Raw genomic sequence first — 19,409 nt, forward strand, 5'->3', positions numbered from 1 at the left:
TCTCAGCTATCAAAGACTTCGTGTATTTATATCTTTTTTATGTATCTCTATGCTTGACACAGCTTGAAAGACACCTAAAAAGTATGTGTTAGAGGTGAAATTTAAGGCCACTCTGGTTCAGCCTACTGAGAGAGCAACACATCTGGAGCTGTGCTCCCATCCTTGGTGCCTTGCTGGCCCCAGTCTCCCAGCACTGCTGGTTTGATCTGGGCAAAGCAGGGGTGCAGGACTGACAGGCAGTACCCATACAGCATTTACCCTGACTTTATACTGTCTGTAGCCTGTCCTTTAGCTTTTCTTCCTCCTGCCTCCTGAGATATGCCTTGGGCTGTTACAATAAATCATTATTTTCTATAAGACAGTGCTGTATAAACACAAAACAGCTTTCTCCTGCCACGCCAACAGGACTATTCATGGTGAAAACTCCTCTTTTTTAAGGTAAAGCTATTAATCACTGCAATAAATCTATTAATTGGGTTACAAGTATTGTTTGCATTAAAAATAGGCCAAGTGGGATGGCGGTACGCTTATTTATGGCAGTGGGAATGTAGTCACATCAGAAGGCCTGAAAGTGCCTGTTCCCTATAGACTGGCCTTTAGAGATGAAAGAAATCCCATGATTATTGAAAAAAAGGACTAATAATCACCTCAAATAGTCATTCTTCTGCCTAGAGGCAAGGTCATGACATGTGTGCCATTCATGTGTGTTTATGTGGTATATTTTTAATTACCTTTAAGGAAGGTGTTGCCAAAATCTGCCTCTCTGATCATCCCAGGTGCCTCATTGCACTTGCTGTTCAATGGGCTGTCTAAATGGCTCCCAAAGAGTTAATTTCCTTATTTCCTATAGGTGTCTTTTACATGTTTGAAGTCTGTTCAAGTAGCTTCACTCAGTCTTCTCCTCTAGACTGATGTTTATAATTTCCTTCAACTGCTTGCCTGAGCCCTGTTTGCTGGGCCAGTGGTTCTCCTCACCCCTCTCCTCTGGGCTCCCTCCTCATCCTGTATCACAGCACCCAGAAGTGGTCTCAGGACCAAATGCAGCAGCTCGCTGTGGTCCAAAACCCTCCTCGTGGCTCTATGAGGTGCCCAACACATGAGAAGAAATTATGCGGGTGCAGTAACAAAAATACCCAAGTTTTGCAATAACAAAATACTGGAGTTTTACAGCTCTCATCCAAGCTGCAGATCATCATCATCTGCTACCTTGGGGTTGAAATGGCTGATGCTGCATGATTTCCAGCATGGGTTCCCCCAAACTGCTGAAGGCTAGAAGAGCCTCCCACCCCTCAGCATTTCCTCGCCCTCCTTGGCTTTATCTTCTGCCAGCAGTGCCTGTGCGGAGGCATCCATGGTGCAGGAGGGGGCTGTGCCTCCCCCACTGCTTGTCAAGGGCCAGGCTGGTTCCAGGTCGCAGATGGTGACGATGAGGTGAGGTCTAGCAATAACCATATTGAATTGGTGGGTGAAGCTCAACTTGTGGTCAGAGCGAGCTGCCCTGGGTTTGGCCTCATGCAGGTTCCCTACAGCATGCCTCTTCCAAAAATCTGTGGGAAAAAAAGATGAAAAGTGTAAAGTCTGACCCTCATGCCTTGCTTCTAGGTTGGTTACAGCATTGCAAATGCTACTATTTCCCTTTCTTCACCTTGGCACAGCTTTGCAGGGAGAAGGGCCCATCCCTGCTAACCGAGCAGTGTGGTGTGTCACTCTCGATGCCAGTCTGATTCCACACACTGAACGTAACAGTTGTGGGTGTGAGTCCAGGCAGCAGAAGTCTGATGGGAATAGGGATATCTCAGCTGTGTAGCACCTACTGCAAATTACAGTCCTGTAATAATGACAATGAAAAAAGCAAAATAAGGACATCTGGCTGCAAAGCATCTATTTCTCTGCAGCCGGCATGGCTGTCAGGGCTGACACTGGTGCTTGTTGCACCAGTGGGAACAAAGGGAAATTAATACCTCCATGCAGTGTGTCGTCTGATGTGTCCCACTTTCTTTCCATCTCATGCTTTTTTCCCTGTAGCTCTGAATTGGAGTCTGATTTTAACAGCAACTCACCAAACTCTGAAGTGAGTGAAGGACAGACCTCACTGCTGGAGCCCCCCGCCTGCCCGAGCCCTGGCCGGAGGTGGGCATCACTCACCAGGAGCCCTGTGGTGCCAGAGGAAACCCCCAAAACATACAAAGTTGCAGATGGTAAGCAGTGTCCCAACCCGGGGATGCTCCTGCAGCCTCTCCTGAGGGCTGAAGTGAGGGCTGGGGGGAGAGGTTTTGAAGTGGAGGCTGTTACCTATGATGTGGCCAGGTTGTACATATTAATGGTGTCTTTATTATGGGGGATTTCTGTCTTTTGAGTGCTCTAGCTCAAACAGCATTTCCATGATGCAGGGTAAAAGGTGCTTTGCTTGCAGGGGTGGGATGAATGTTTTCCCACTGCCAAAAAGTTTGGACATTATCAGTAGCCAATGCAATCTTTGCAGTGCTGCCTAAGCAAGGATGACATTGGGAGGCACTGGAGAGCTCTGATTGGTTCAATTTGTGTTTCTATCAGTAGCTGCTTAAAATGAAAGCACAAGGAGGAGAGGAAGGGGAGAGATTTAGGAACAGTCTGTCTCCACGTGGAAACTCCTTTCTGGAGCTAGAAAAAGGTTAAAACTAAAAGATGTGCTAAAAACAGCCGAAGAAATGGTTATGCAGAAAATAAAAGGCCATCAGCATTCATTTCTTTCTGTCTCCCACCACTTCCACATTCATATATGCATTTTTAATCCAAACAGAAAAGAGGAGATTTCATACAGAAATTTAAATTGACTCTTGAATAACGAAGCCCTTGTTTAGGGCAAAAGCACAGCAACAAACCCCGAAAGGTGCCCAGCAGTGTGTGACCCCGTGCAGTCACTGAAGGGTTTTATCCTTGTTTCTCCCCAATGTCATGCTCCCCCCACCCCTGGGCAGCTCCTGTCACCTTCCTGCCCACCGTGCCAGCCGGGTTTTCTGGAGCTCCACATCCTCACCCAGCTGCTTTATAGCATCCTTAATAAGTTTTTACCCCCTCAGCCTTTCCCCCCCCCCCCCCCCCCCCCCCCATCTGTCTGTCTGTCTGTCTGCCTTTCTGCTCGTGCCCGTTTCGCTAAGAGCCGGTGGTGGTTTGGGGAGGTCAGACGGGCGCTCTCCCCTGGGCGGCTCCGCGCCCCCGGCCCGGCTGCGCGCTGCCCTCTCCCGGCTGCCCCGGGCTTTTTTCTTGTGTTGGTTTCGGGGTTGTGGTTTTGTTTTGGTTTGGCTTTTTGTTTGTTTGCTTGTTTGTTTGCTTGTTTGTTTGGGTTTTGCTTTGCTTAGATTTTTTGTTGGTTTTGTTTTTTTTTTTTTTTTTTTTTTTTTTTTTATTTGTTTGGGTTTTTTTTTGTTTAGTTGGCTTTGGTTTTGGGTTTTTTTTTGATTTTTGTTTGTTTTAGGTATGCTTTTGTGTTTTTTGGGGGGCTTTTTTTTGCCTTTTTGCTTGTTTTTTATGTTTGGGTTTTTTATTTTGCTTGTTTTGTTTTGGGTTTTGGGAGATATTTTTGTGTTTTTTGGGGGGGAGGGGTGTGGGTTTTTGTGGTGGTGTGTTTTTTTTTTTTTGTCTATTTGTTGTGTTTTGTTTTGTTTGTTTGCTTCCCCCCACCCCCATCTCTATTTTTGCTCTCTGGCTTTTGCTACATTAGCTGACCATATGTCTTTTTTGTTTCTGTCCAGCACTACAGAGAGCCAATAGTTTTCACTCCACAGCATTAAATAAGTATCAGAATTGGAGAAGAAAACTTCAAACAAGTGAGTAAAGCCTGAGAAGCAATTGTATCTTCTAATTATGCCGTATCCTGTTTTCTTGTCTCATAAATGTCTGTTTCTCCTTCTTTCCTTTAAAAGTGTTGCATTTTTGCATCACTAGCTGGGAAAATGGAGATCTAAAAATGCACCAAATATTTCTTTTCCATTTTCTTGTCCTGAAAAGATCAAATTCTAGTTTTGCATGACCACTCCCTGTGTTATTATGTCTGCTGGCAAGTTGTGTCCACTCTAATTCTACTGCCAAGAAAATGCACCCCTATCCCAGAGCCATGTGTTCTGTCTCTAGCCCTGTCAGCACTTATTGCTTTTGGTTAGGTACAATGCTGGATCTAACATTTTGAGTATCACTTATTAGAAATGCTCCCAGAGGTGCCTAGTTACACCCATCTACAGGTGCTCTGTCACCTCTTTTTTGTTGGAAAAAAAAAAAACCACAGGTGATGTTTCTGCATTACCGAAAGGGAGAGAGTGCTAACAGCAATCCCAAGAGGTGAGATGCTGAAACTAAGTGCTACTAGATCTTCTCCTCCAGTAGTTTGACTTGGTTTGGGCTGACCAGTCTCTGCCCATGGGAATCACACAGGTGTGCAGTGATTTCAGTAGCGATCAGGTCTGTGCTCAATTCACTTCTGAAACACAGTGTGGTCACCCCTTGCAGCTGAGGCTTGTGTCTAAGGTAATCTTCCTCCTGGGCTGCTGTCCCAAAACAAGCCAGCCACCCTTGGTCACACCTCTGCAGCTCCTAACAGGGTTGCCTGCCTGCCTTGGCACAGCCCCTCTGCAAGTGCACCCGGTGCCTGCCCTGTCCCCACTAAGGAGGCGCAGGTACCTGCCAGGACTGATCATACCAGTATGGGAGCTGGGTGAGCTTACCAGCATCCCCAACCTTCTCAAAACTTGGTTAGAAACACAGTCGAATCTGTTAGACTGAGGTGTTGACAGCTTTAAGTATAAAACATGAATGTACAGCAGCAGAAAGAAGGGATTTCTGCATGTGACCAAGTGCCACAGTTCCTGGGCATGGAGACAGCGGGTTTTGGGGAATGGTGGTGACAGCGACTCTTTAACCCTGCCCTCAGCTGCCCTCCACAACAAGGGGGATTTCTGCTGCCACTCAAAGTTCCAGCTCCCTTCAGAGACATTAAGGCTCTGCTCCTGAAACAAATAGGATCCCCGTATCCATTATGGGACCTGTGTTCAAGCAGAGGCGTCTCTGCTTGCTTGGTTTGAATGCACAAGCAAGCTTCAAGATTATTTGCAAGTACTCACTGTGGGATGGATTTTTATAGCCCAAAAGAGGAGACAAACTGCATCTCTCTTTCTCAACACCAGGCTAGCTTCTGAGTCAGATGCCTGCAGGTACAGCATTTGAGGCAATTGAGGATTGGATTATGATCAGGTGTTGGCTTCACCAAAGGCTTGTATTTGAAATCTTGCCTTAATTGATCTCAGTTTTTAAAAGATCAAACAAAAATTTTGCTTATTCCAGGTTTGAGGGGGAAGAAAGAAAGACTGTGAGAGAGGAAAGAAAAGACCAGGGATCAGTCTTAATTTCAACTAATTTTCAGCTTGTTCTCAGCAAATGCATTACTTAATCGTTTGCCAATTAGTTTCCCCATCATTTTATTAAAATCATTCATGTGCCTCCAAAGGGCTCTAGAGGGAGCTAAAAGCCTTTGAGAGGGAAGCAACGTGCAGCATGAATTTGTTTGAACCTCAAGTATGCTGTTAAAATGAGGTGTAAAGCACATTCAGCATATACTGGGAAAAGAAAAAAGGCATTTTTTAGCCTCTAGAGGAACACTGTAAGTCTTAGTTTCTATATTTAATCCACTTAATATTTGGTTACAAGAATGCATATGATCATCAGTCACATGAAAGAAAAATCTGTCTCCTTTTCAGACTTATTTCCCAACACACATATGTTTCATAAACAGTAGAAGGTATGTGGCCAAGGAAAGGAAATCAGTGCCATGGTTATATTGGCTGAAAGTCTCAGAGCAGGATATTACCTTTCAAAATCTTTAATCCCTGTCGCATGGCTACAGGGAACGCTATGCTCTTAATTTATCTTGGTCACTTGGAGTAGCTTTTGGGCCAAGCAGATGATGATAGTGCCCTAGGGAATTTTTTTTTTTTTAATCTGATTTTGAATGTGAAGCTGCAAATCTGGGTTCTGTGATTTGGTGGGAATTAATCCACTATCTCTGTGAAAGACAGCAAGCTGTGTGTTTGCATGAAGAAGTATTCTTGCATGTGCAGGCCCTGTCCTTGTAAACTAATGCAGGCCCACGAGAGCTGTGGTGGGAGGTAGTTCTCCCCACAGGCATGTGCCATTACCCTGCAGACCTGTGGGCTGTGGGTTTTTTGCCTTTATTGCTGTTATGGTTGTTGCTGCTGCAGGAGTTTCATTTCCCCTCAGTATGCTGAGCCATGACATTTGCCTGTGTCAGGAGGCTCAGAGCTTTAGTGCATCAGGCTAAGCCCTCCCTGGCTCACTTAAACAGGTGACGGTGGGACTTTTTTATCCTAATTCTGGATTCTTATTTTTTCCCATAGCTCAAGTCACTTTACAGAATATGAAGGTCAGCCCCTGGTTGCTAGTACCTCTGGGAGTTCCTTAATGAACTCCAGCGCATCATTTCCCTCCACTTTTTACAGGACATAACAAACTGCATCAAGATTGGGAATGAATAGGTGAGACACTGAGAGGAAAGGAAAGTTGGCCTCTCTCCCTGGCTTGACTTTTCTGAAGTCCATGTGCAGGAACTGTCTTCTCTCTCTGGTGTGTTGCTTTTGTCCTTGCACAGCTTTTAATCCCTAGGTAGAAGAAGCAAACTTTGCTTTGGGAACCTTTGTGGGTTTCAGAACAGATAATTGCGTTTGGGAGTTAATAATTCAGCTGTAAATATACTTGTCATGTTATAGCTTGACATGGTAGATTCTTGGCTCAGGGATGCTTTTGTTTGGTCCAAAGATTATTTATTTTGTAAAATTCCCACAGGCACAAATATTAGAGAGGTCTCTCAGCTCCCTTCAGGTGCAAGTTACCTCCCTGGTTTTTCTTCCCGCAGGTCTAAGTCTGTCTGTGCTAGCTTTGGTTCAAGGTCTTTAGCAATTAGTTACCTTGCCTGATCCTAGGAGAGCCCCTAGCACTCTGCTTGTTGGCCTGGCTTGGGAGACAGCAGGATTATTTCTGTCCTCACTGTCTGCAGGTGGTTGCATTTCCTATTTTTTTCCCATTCTGATGGACAGCCCTCTCAGAAGTCATCCATTTTTTTATTTCTCAGAACTACTCAAAGTTTCAAAAGTCGCTGGTTATTTTGACTGCCTCTGTTTTTAAGGCCTGAAATCCCTCTAACGAGGGCTGATTTTCCAGACAGTTTCCTGGAACTCAAAAGCTGCTTCACTATGTCCTGCCAAAAAGTGAAAGCAATTCAGGCCCACCGCTGAAAATGTCAACATGTGCTTGGCACAGTGTGCACACACATAGGAGTGAGGCCATAAACTTCATTACTGGAGGTCAGCTCTTCAGGTACAGCTGTTTCCAGATGACTGTTTAACTTCCTACTCTTATTCTTTAACTGCAAACTTTCTTTAAGACAAAAACAATACCGATGTGATGGTAATATTTGTGTCTTTGGCAGGCTTCCCTCTGCTGTCCAGCAAGAAACCCGGGTTACATGGGAAGGACAGCTCATCCAGCTGTCAAAGTGGTCCTGGAGAGGATCACTCCCAAACACAGGTACAAAAGAGAATTGTGCAGAGGAAAACAAATGGTACTACTGTTGGGGCATGTCTGCTCTTGGCAGGCTGTCTGAGCATCCCCTGCTCTTTCAAATATTTTTGGTCCTCACAGTATCCACTAGAGTTGGAGTTATGCCTGTGCTGTGCATAGGGAAGAGACTTTGATGCTCTGGTTGATATAACCATTCCCAAATCATTCTCTGTGGGACTCAAACATCGGTTGCACTGGCGTTTAGGCACTAATCTGTTGCATCAGTCAGCATGTAGGCACCACCACCCTGCCCTTCCCTTGCAGCATGGGGTTTAGCTGCCACTGGTATTTCCTTTATGCCACAGGTTCTGCCCAAAGGAGAGGAAATCCCCCAAACCCCTGTCCTTCAGTGCTCCAGAGCTGGCTGTTGGTCTGCCTGTGTGCTTGTAGGGCTGGATGGAAACATGTGGTGTGTTGGGCAAGGACATGTGCCAGCACTGGTAGGGTGAGAGGATATCACATCTAAGTGACTTAAATGCCACTTGATCACTGTGCATCACTGAGAAAAAGGCAGATGCCAGCACTGGCCTTGGAGAGCAAATCTGGGAGCCAAGTTAAGGGCTCAGATAGTGCCAGCCATAGGCAACCTGGCAGAGGAGACTAGGGGATTTTAGGCCATTACAGCCCTTAGATGTAGGTGTGCCTGTGTCTAATGTTTACCCCTTGTATCTGGTAGACAGAACACTTATTTTCTTAATTTGCAGCAGGCTCTTGGCTCCACACTTCCCACAGCTCAGGAGCATCTCCAGTTTCCTTCAGGACCTGGGATTTCCATTGTATTTTCTGTTTTGTGGGTTGTTTTTTTGTTTTGTTTTGTTGTTGTTGTTGTTGTTTGGTTGGTTTGGTTTTTTGTGTTGTTTTTGTTTTGTTTGTTTGTTGTTTGTTGTTGTTTGGGGTTTTTTTGTGTGTGTGTGTGGGTTTTGTGGGTTTTTTTTGGTTTTGTTTTTGTATTTCTTTTACTTTTTATTTTTTTCTAAGGCCGTGAGTGCAGCACTGCAGCAGGAGTCATGACTGACCATCCCAAGCAAAAGGCAGCACATCCCTTGGACTTGGAGCCAGGCAGAGTGGGGACCAGCCCACATCCTCTGTGTCCTAGCCCATTGTCCTCACCCTTGGGTTAAAAATGATTAAAATTGCTTGACCTCAGGGTCTGTGTTAGAAAAAAATTAAACCTTCCATGTCCATGGTGGTAGTTGAAATCCGGTCCAGGACAATAGGGCCAGGAAGGGAATGTCCCGGGGGAGCAGAGCTGCACAATGCTGCCTAGACATGCTGTGCACAAGGAGAGGTGACTCCATGCAGCTCCCAGTCTATAAGCAGTGCTTAGCAGTCTTTTTCTTACTTTAAAGAGAGAGGATTAAGAGGGTGTTTATTTGTTTGTTGGTGTTTCTCATGTTTTTCTATCTGAGATCCTGGCTAATATTAATTTTAGTCATCAAATACAACTGTGAAACAGGGAGTAATCATTCTTTCCTTCTGATGCTTCTGGGAAATGAGAAGTCAGATAGATTAATGGCTTCACCAGTGTGAATTTGGGAATCTGGCACATAAATGGAAACAGGAATTGAATCTTTGCACCATGAATTATCGCATAGCATTGAGGATAAAATGCCTTCCATTTAAGAAGGAAAAAACCCTTTAGTTTTGGTCTGCTGGCTACATAATGTGGGCGTTTATCCTTGCTACTATCTCCAGTGGAAGATTTCAGTGGCTAGAGTAATGAATTTAAATATTCACCAAAGGAAAAATAATCATGAGAGAACTAATTGAATTGTTTAAAACTACCATCTTGCATTTTACAATCTTTTCTGTGTCACTTCATTCCTACCTGTGCTATGTAAGCATGCAATATTATAAAAGCAGTTGGAGTGAATGAATGATAGTCTTGTGCTTGCTGGAAGCTTTAAGGTGATGCAACTGGAATGCACATGGGAGAATAGAGCAGATCTGCTCTTGTTTATTTTCCTGTAGATAAGTCTGTTTCTTTCTATGGAAAATATTAATGGCAAATCATAAAGATATGACTGATTCTTAGCATGAATAACATTATTTTAGACTATTAACATTTGCAGTAGTATTAGATCTCCACTCCTAGAGAAATATTAGACCTTCACGGAGAAAAGTTTTCCTTGTTATTGTGTTATCATCTACATGTGTATGTGTGTATATATGTGTACATAAATTAAATATTATGTTTATTGGCATTACATTCTGATTAAAATATTATATGAAATAAAAGATACACTCAACTATATTTTTCTACCCCTAAAATCTTTTTTTCATGCCCTTCACAGTTGACTACATACAAGAAATCACCAGAAGTTACAAGAGGACATTTCAGACCCTACAGCCCAGTATTTCAAATAAAAGAAAAAGCCAGAGAGATGCCTGAAGACATCTGTCTCTATGTACCCCATTGTCCTTTGCAGAGCAGCACCAGAGGTTCTCCATGGACCCCTCCTGGGAATGGGACACTGGCTGCTGATTTTTCTGAGCCTGAAGATACAGATAGTGCCACTGGGACGTACACATCTCAGGGATGGAAGGAAATAAAACAGAAATATACCTCTGAACCAGAAGATTTTAATAGGAAGACAAAAGTGCTGTCATCTCTGGATTTGAAAGAGGAAGATGGCAAAAATACAAAGCACTCAGAAGAAAAGCTTGAGCAAGAATTAAAGGAGGCAAAAAAGAGGCTGGTGCTTTGTACTCAACAGCGACCCATGTCGTACGATTCAAATGGGACAGACTTAGATGGAACCAGTCCAGGGTATCAAAACAAAGGAGTGCTATGGACTTCAGAGGAGAAGGGTGATGACAGGAGAAAAGATGTGTTCAAACTGTCTGGTCGTCCTGTGCCTCTCTTATCTGGAGATGATGCTTCACCAACTTTGCCAGTTGACAGAAAAGATGCTCTGAAGAGTCTAGATGCAGCTGGCCAGCCAAAATCACCACTGAGACTCATAGCCAGTGCTATCAAAAGGTCCATTTTGGAGCCTCTAACCTCATCTCCAGAAGGATTAAAGCAGGACTCAGACAGCAGAGTCAAAGCCTCTTCAGAACAAGATTTCTTCAACTTCCCCAGCACTCCCAGCTATTCCCTAAGCCAAAGGAACAGTAACAATAATAGTGCAAATAACGCACAGCCACAGGAGCCTAAAGTAGGGGAGTGGGCAGGAGAATATTTAGGAAATGGGAGCATTTTCTCAAATCCATCCAATTTTTCTGTCAGCTCTGAAGAGAGATCTCTAAGGGATTACAGGAAGGAGATATCCTTCCCAGTCTACAGTCCTCACACCAGGCCTTCCAAGACAACCAGTATACCTCAGAAATCATCTTGTACTAGGATGGAGGACGTCCCAGGACTCCTAGAAAAGTTTACCTTTAAAGATACTCCTCCAGGGGCTTCCATGGATGGTGTGTTTATCTGTAATGAAAGGTACCCCCTTCTTTCATCTCCAGAGCCTAAGAACACCTCCAAGGACAATCTGGATGACTGTGCACAGAAGAATAGTCTTGGGTTACTCTTCAACAGACTAAGAAGTAAAGGTCATGACAGAGAAGGGAATTCCTTTGTGTCATCTCTGCCTTTCATGAAGGACCGTTCTCCAGAAGAAAGGCTATGTTATCCTTCCACAGGTGAGGACCTGAGTGGTATTATTTTTATTATTATTAAGTAACAGCACTGGACATTTAAAAGACCTGTGTGTGATCACACAAACAGGTATCTGTTGTATGTTTAATTTATAGTTACTTTCTACATAGGAAGACTTCATAAATACATTTTTTGGTTAAGATTTAGGACTTGCTTCTGGTTTAAAGGAGCAGAGCAGATTTGCAAGCAGAGTGCAGCTCACTGGACCCAAGTTTGGTCTGCTACTTGCCGCTGTCCAAATGTTGGGGTTCAAATGTTCAAAGTGTTTGTGTCAGGAAAATGTACTTGGCGAGGTGGAAGGGACGGTGGAGCAGAGTGGGCTGATATGATACCGAGTGTGTTGTGGAAAGTGGAGTACAACAGGCAAGTGGAAGGATGAGCACTGATAACTCCAGTGCAGCGTAGAGCACATTTGCTGCCCTTTCCATGAGGAGATCAGAGACTGAAGCAATATGGTTGCAATAGCAAGAAGCTTTGCTCTGTATGTGCTTTCTCAGCAGGTGTCCCTTCAGCTCTGCTGTTGTAGAGACTGAACAGTAGACATACTTTTGGGAGCTTTGTGGTGTCATTAATATCCCCTTATTCTTTTATTTGAGAGGAGATAGTATGTTATTGACCTACTCTGACCTATCATGTGAGTCTATTTGGGCAGTGATTAAAAGGCATCAATTTTCATGTTTGCTTGCAAGAACAAGGTTAGTATTAAAATTGCAGATGTGTCTGAGAAATATTGATGTCAAACAAAGAGCAATCTGAGTAATCTGAGTATAGGCTCAGAAAGAATTAAGTGCAGCACAGTTTCAGGTTCCAAATATGAGGTATGAATGCTGCACCCACCTGTCTCTCTGTGATTCATCTTTCCACTAGCCCACTGCAGAAAGTCACAGTTACTTAACTAAATAACCTACTGAATTTTATTGGCATACCTGTTTGTTTCTTACTTTATTAAACTGCACTCCAAACTGTAACCCCGAAATTGCTGATATACTGCAGCATTAAAATAACAATGTGTATGTAAAACGTGAAGTCACGGAAATGTTCCCAGTGAGCTGTCAGATCTTTTTTGCATCCTTTCTGCTTCAGAACCACTGCATACTGTGAGGAAGATACACAGTTTATAAGAGACTTGATCTGATGCTCATTAAAATCGATAGAATAACTCCCGTTTTCATTCCTGAATTTTTGGATTGGATTCTTGGAGCATTCCTTATCTAATAACTCACAAACCCAGGCATCCCCATTGAGCCATAGGATGCCAAGAGCTATGCTGAAGCCACAAAGAGTTGCTAGTGTTCACAATTGTCAGGCTGTGGTCTTAAATGGGAGGCTTTTTCTGAGTCTATACCTCGTCATCACTTGTCAACTAAGCTAAGGTGACTTGTTCTTATCTAAGTGCATTGCAATAATTGGTATGTTGTGTTCTCACTAAAATGGGAAAAGTTCTTGTTAGTTATGATTAATGCTATACTTTATTTACATTTTAAATATTTTGGAAAAACATGCTGGTTTAATATGTGTTGCATTCCTCTGCTGAGCAAGGCAAAAGAGGAATTATTAAATTATTATAATTACTGAATGTAAGCATTGCAAAGTCTGTTCAGAAGAAAAAAAATGCAGCTTTGATCTAGCCATTTACCCGTGAATCTGTCATCTTCAACATTTCAATATTGCAGCTCCCTGAACTTTTTAAAACATTCATATTTGAGTAAATCAAACTGGTAAAATAGAAGTCCTGCTTGGCTCTCTAAAATGGCATTTCTGTCTTATACTGGCACTCATCTGAGGTCCAGGCTTGGCAAACTTCAGTCATAAACTGATGACAAGCTTTAGCCCACATTACATGTCATTATTTTTCTCTTTTTAAATTTACTATGAATCTCAGAAAATACATTTTCTTTAAAGAAAAAAAAAATACTCCCAGCACCTTGCAGAAACCAATTTAATGAGGCTTTTTCTCATACTCCTCTTGGCTCTTTTCAGTAGGGCTTTTCTATCCTGCTTGAGGTCAGACAGACTTGTTCTGTGCAAGTATGGTTGGTCTTACATTACGCTGATGTTTTCTCCCATGATGGGCTATGGAGCCAAAGAATGAGCTGGGTTATAAAAGTGCATGGACTTGAGATGAGACTGGGAAAGCTCATTGAAGGGAAATCCTTTGAGGAGTAACCAAATGCTTAGAAACCCCTTCCAATTTAGAAAGCTCCTGAACTGAAAAATGTTTGGAGGCTGCAGGAGCATTAAGAGGAGGAATCAAATATGAGTGCCCAGTGCCTGTAGCGTTCCTTTAGACATCCACTGCTGGAGACAAACTGGAAGGCCCTTCAGTCTCACCTGACACATCTACTTTGATGTTATGTTGCTCATCTTTCATCGTCAAATACCTGTCCAGATGTCTTTCCTATGCTGATAACTTCTGCATTTCAGACCCAGGTATCTGTCTCTATTAAAAACTATATTCTGGCCTTCTGTTGTCTCCTGCTAAGTGTTCAGCCACCAGCTGAATCTCAGCATGAGGAAGCAGAGATCTTAATTACTCAGCAGCAGATTGCTTGTTGCTCAAACTTATGCCTGCAGTTACACCTTCCATATGGGTCATTCCAGCTTCTGATATCCAGTCCTGATCTAAAAGCTTTCTGGCTAACACTTTCTTTCTGTTTCATAAGGGCTATTCCTCAGACCACTTGGAAATTTTGGGCTGTGCAGAGATCCAGCTGCACAGACTGCCTAGGTGGGACCTAGACAAATCTTACTGAAGTAATGGGGGTTCATGCACTGTTTTCAGTGAGAGATTGGTTTTTAACAAAAAAAAAAAAAAAATCCTGTCTAAATTTGCAGGTAGAATATACAAATATCCCCAAATACTCATGCTATAGTTTCTAGGTGCAATTCCAGATTTTTGATTTACTGCACAAATATCTTTGTGGCTTTTGTCCCTTGATTTCTCCTTTTTGTTCCAAATTGCAGTTAAAAAAATAAAAAATAATTTGATCAATAAAATTGATCAACCAGATCATTAACTCTTCTCCTCTAAACCTACTTGCCCTTTTGAAATTCAAAAAAATACCAAAGTGCTGTGTTAGTTATAGATACTAAAAGTCATTAATACCACAGAAAAACAACAGTAAAAAGAGAGCTAAGCCAGATTGTATGAGAGTAACAGTCAGCAGTGTTTGTAATGAGATGTAGTTGTGGATCCAGGGTTTAGGCTACTATTGACTTACAGACACACCTTCTAAAGACCAGCCCACAAAGGTGGTTGGTTGTTGGCAGATGTTTGACTCCGGGTTTGCTTCTTGATGGCAATGGAGACATGGGAGGAATATTTATGTCCCTGACACAGTAGATATCATGTGAAAACATTCATAGAATCGTCCCTTAGATGAGATGAGAGTTGTTATAACTCAGTTTGTGACTGTGTGTTGTTTACATGCCTCACTTCATTAAGATGGAACACTATTCAGCTGATGAGAAAATCAGACGTGTTATGAACTCACTTTGTTGTGAACTGCTTGTAAGTATTTCAGGTTCATACATGGTTTCCATTACTGCATCTTTGTACCACTGAAAGTCTGTGTGTTTGTGATGTTCTTGTTAACTAGGACATGGTTATCTCAGTGATTTCATATTTTAGAAGGGTAACTGAGGCACTACAAGATTAAATTACATTCCTAAAACCACATGAGAAATTTATGGAGGAGCAGAGATGTGAAGCCAAATAGTCAAGCCCACTCTTGATTTCTACTAGCCTTTCTTTTCATGTCCTACCTCATGCCAATTCCCATCTGGTTTGGGATAGCAGTGCCCCAGGAGATATGTGTAGCTTTGCCTCTCTCTTTTAAAACACTGAAACATTTAAAGTGGTCATGATTAACTCCAATGACTTTATAAAATTATGCAATCTTGAACACTTACAGAGGAAGCCAACAGATTAATATTATATTAAGTCATAAAAACAGTTCCTTCTCCAAGACTTTCTATCTATTTAGACTACAGTCATTACTGTGACACAAAAACACCCCAGGAAAGGGAGGTGAGCTGCAACATGCAGAGTGATGGCAGCAGTGGTTTTCCCTATCAATCTCCAGGACAATCAGCAGTGCTCCCATGTCGAACAGAAGGTATCACCTTCTTAACATCTTCATATGACACCTCCCTCTTTGTTCAGAGGACCTCAAGTTTCCTAGGAAAAACAGTGTCTTAGATTTATATGTTAAGGGAAAGGTTCTCAAAAGCACTGGACTTTGGTCCAGTTGATCCCTCTGAATACAGTGAGGGTTCTACTGCTGACAGTATTCAATGGCAGCACACTTAGACCAAAGCAAAGTGTCTTTGAGACCCACCATTGGATTACCAAGTTGTAATGAACTGGCTATAGGAAGGAATTTTAATTTTATGGATGTAATTTTTCTATCTCTTATGACATGCACATATGAGGATACCAAGTCTCAATATCAAGAATTGGAGGTCTCCTTCAACTTTGTACTTTGAAGCATATTCTGTGACACTGTCAGATTCAGTAACAATTAATAACAATGATAATTAATACTCAGTTTCCTGTGATTTGACAGCTGTAAATCAGGCATGCTGGAAAGATCTCTTGACCAAACTCCTAGTAGCTACTGTGAGGTAGAAGTCAAGAATAGATTAATAAAGATTTCAGAAATATTTGTTCCTTTCCCCTTTATAATTAAGAACTAAAACTATGCCTGATCGTTCATAGTGATCCAAAGTTGTCTTAGCTGGGGAAGAAAAGTTCTAATAAAACATATGTTAACTTGGAAGTTAGGGAGACATCAAAGTACTTAAGAAATAAGTAATAAATAAATCCCATTCTGAAGGAATGAAATGGCCAGAAAGAGAAAGTTGAAGTCTAGAAGAGTTGTATTAATATTTGGAGTAAAACATATGTTTTTGAGATCTCTTCTGTAGCTATCAAGCTTTAAGACTTGGCATATTTGGAGTAGACAAATTATTATTATCCAGCTTTACTATTGCAGTTCTAAGTTTTAGATTTAAATCACTCAGTAAGTGTAAAAGTCCCCAAGTGAAACATTTTTATATGTGAACTCTGTCCAAATCCTCACAGCTGGTGGCTAAATTCTGCCTGTCACCCTATCACACCCCTTTGGAGATGGGAAAGATTAATGCTCAGTCATCTATAGTAGAACATATAGATGCTATAATATAGAAGAGTGGGTTATGGTTTTTTTTTTTTTGGTTTGTGGTTCTATTTTTTTTTTTTTTTTCAAACATAGCATAAACTTGTAATATTTAGCTCTGCACAGAGAAAGTTCATTCAGTGAGGGGATTTCTTACTATGCTTGTTATAGTTGTCTTGAAGTTGAAATTTGCATCTGGGGTACATTTTAGAGCATATTTCTGGTCTCTCCAACAAGGAAATAGCTGAAGAAAAATAGCTGAGCAGGGCACTGAGTGGCTACCCTTATAAAGCAACGCACTGTCCCACTGTTTCTATATCCCTGAAATGTGACAGGACCACACATCTGGGAGCCAAAAACCTGTATTCTTATCCCATTTCTCTCACTCCTCACTGTTTGTTTCTGGGCACCTCCTTGGAGCAGCCCATGCTTCAATTCTCCACATTCTATTGGCAGAGAACGTCAGTGCTGTGAAATGTGTATACAATAAATGTGACAGAGACCATAACTGTCAATGTGCACAGGTAGATCCATCAGATGCCTCATCACTGTGTGGTTTCATGTGGTCCTTCATCCTGTAGGATTCTCAGGCGGACATGATGAAGGACATTGCTCATCTCAGTCATGGGGATGTTGTCTCACAGGGCTTTGAGTACCATGTCCTTCGAAAGGCTGAGCTGTTTCAGAGCAATCTAAGAGTCTTTTCTCTGCAAAGCAAGGTTCACATATCTGGCTCTCCATAGCAGATATCCAGTGAGGGGACTGTGGATGTTATGAATCTATTCCATGTGCAGACATCAGCTTCCTCATGCTCATGAGATGGGCCTTGGAAGTCCTTGGGGAAGTCATTGACCCTCTCTCTGTCACAGAAAGGCAAAGAGCTCATGAGTCACACCCCTGAGAAGGCAGGTGCCCTTGTGTTACAGCAGGTTGCTTTTACTCTAGACCTTGTAACGCTATTTAAATTATTGATATCATTCAAAGAGGAGGACAGCGGGAAGCAGTCACAGATTCCCACAGCTGAGAGAAGAAAGGGAGCATTTAATTGCTTGTGTTTCTAGCCCTGCTGGGCTGTAAGCTTTGCCCTTTGCACATTATGGAATTTGATTTCACCAGCGGTGTGACCGCAGGGTAGTTACTGCAAACTTTTGGTTGCACAAGGAAAAGTAAGGTAGGTGAGTTTACTTCTCAAAAGAAGTAGTGACTGACACCCTCCATGTCTTTCTCCATCTCGTGCACTGGGAAGGGCTTTATGGCTGACTGTCCTAGCTGGGGGCAGAGGTGAGGTGTAGCTGGATTTGCACTCTTTTCCGCAGAGTGTGGGGCAGTGCATGGCACCAGTGTGACCCCAGCAATTGTGAGCCATCAGAGAGTCCCTGGCTGGTCAGTGAGCAGGAGTTGTGTCCCTGCTGCAGGTGCCGTGAGGTGGGGAGGTGTGGGGAGGCAGCCAGGGCAGTCTTGGAGCAGGGGAACCGCCTGGAAGGATGGACACCTGCCTGGAGGGCTGCTGAATCCGCTCGCAGGCACCTGCGGCACAAGGGCTTCTGCAAAAAGGATGGCAGGACCCAAGTCTGTTCCACTGGACCCTCTGAGCTTGCAGCTTCATTGAGCACAAGGACTGGGTGCTTCTAAAATTGAGATTGCTGAAAAAAAAAAAAATCAGAATTTCTGCCTTAAATTTGCTTTTATTGCTTTACTGTCTGGGATGAACGTGTTTCATGGATCCTGATTTTAAATTAGGGCTTGGGACAGAAGTCCTCCTTCAGGACTGGGGTCCAGGACAAGGCAAAGAAGAAACATTCACACTGGGAAAATGGGAAGTGATTTTCATCTGAACACAACTTGCACATAGAAAGCCAACTGTTACCTCACAGATACAAAGAGAAATGGCACTGTTAGTTTTAAATAATGTACATTTCCAAGATGTTGCCCAGCTGTTAATCATTAACCCTGTAGCAGGTTGAAGCATAGAGACAGATGTTCCAAAAGAGGTTTTATTTTCTGAAATAAAGAGAATGAAGCTATGAATTAGACAAATTAAGAAGAAATTCAAATATTTACACCCAGTTGAAACAAGATGCTGGAAAAACAGGCATGATAAAATTGCTGCAATTAAATGTAATTTAATTTATAATTCTGAAAGCGTGCTTCTTCCAAAGGCAGCCTTTGAGTTTTCCTTATGGAGTACATTGTTGTGATGTATGGATTTTCCTGACTTATTATGGCATTTTAATCAGCAGTTCAATGATGTGATAATATTCCTAAAGCAGAAAAATAAGTGACGTTTGTTTAGACATAATTAATGAAATATTTATGTTGCATGAGGCTGTGTGATAAAGCCTTGTTCTCTTAGTCCATTTGCTTCTGATTACATTTGTGATTTTTTTATATGACCAGACATTCTGACGCCAACTATTTTACACTGAGCAGATGTCATGTAGTAAAAATGGGTGCCAGATGCTACAAGCCACATAAGGGTAATTTGTTTAAGAGCTGGCTCAGACTTTTTGCATTCAATTACACTGTATAGTGAGTCTTATACAGTCATTTGGGTAATATGGCTAACTTCAGATATACATTTTAATGAATGTTGAGTGCATTCAGTACAGCATGCTACATGTGGGGTGCTCAAGAAATTAATTTATTTGTATGTAATACCTGAAAAAAATCAAATGTACCCAGACAGAGTTTTTGACAGGGATCAAAAATTTAATTAATGCACAGCTGAATTTTCAAATTGCTCTAGGTGCTGCTGATTAGAACTCAAGGCAGGTGCAAAGTCTCTGGGTGAGTTAAAGAACAGCATTTTTTGCTTTACTGACTATTTTGTTCCTACATTTTAGAATGTGAACACTTACCTGTCAGAAAACAAGCTACTGAGTATTCTACTTCTTCCTCTGATGATGAATTTGAATCCAAGCCTTCATTAACACACAAGGTAATCTTGACTTGGAAACAGAAAGATAATTCCTCAGTTGGACTGTGTTTAAGAG

The 19,409-nt window shown here is 42.3% G+C and overlaps 1 protein-coding gene across 3 annotated transcripts in view; it reads left to right on the forward strand.

Moving 5' to 3' along the window:
• The window catches only part of MICAL2 (microtubule associated monooxygenase, calponin and LIM domain containing 2), a 128,398-nt gene that overhangs the window by 93,823 nt on the left and 15,166 nt on the right, over positions 1–19,409 (forward strand). For all 3 annotated transcript variants that reach the window (XM_033006877.2, XM_033006878.2, XM_033006879.2), the window contains 5 exons: positions 2,026–2,198; positions 3,732–3,806; positions 7,472–7,569; positions 9,897–11,241; positions 19,260–19,354. In XM_033006877.2, the coding sequence (XP_032862768.2) occupies positions 2,026–2,198; positions 3,732–3,806; positions 7,472–7,569; positions 9,897–11,241; positions 19,260–19,354 (1,786 nt within the window). The remainder of the gene's footprint in view (positions 1–2,025; positions 2,199–3,731; positions 3,807–7,471; positions 7,570–9,896; positions 11,242–19,259; positions 19,355–19,409) is intronic.

Source organism: Tyto alba, unplaced genomic scaffold, assembly GCF_018691265.1.
Source record: "Tyto alba isolate M040663 unplaced genomic scaffold, T.alba_DEE_v4.0 Super-Scaffold_8, whole genome shotgun sequence".
NCBI classification, from domain to species: domain Eukaryota; kingdom Metazoa; phylum Chordata; class Aves; order Strigiformes; family Tytonidae; genus Tyto; species Tyto alba.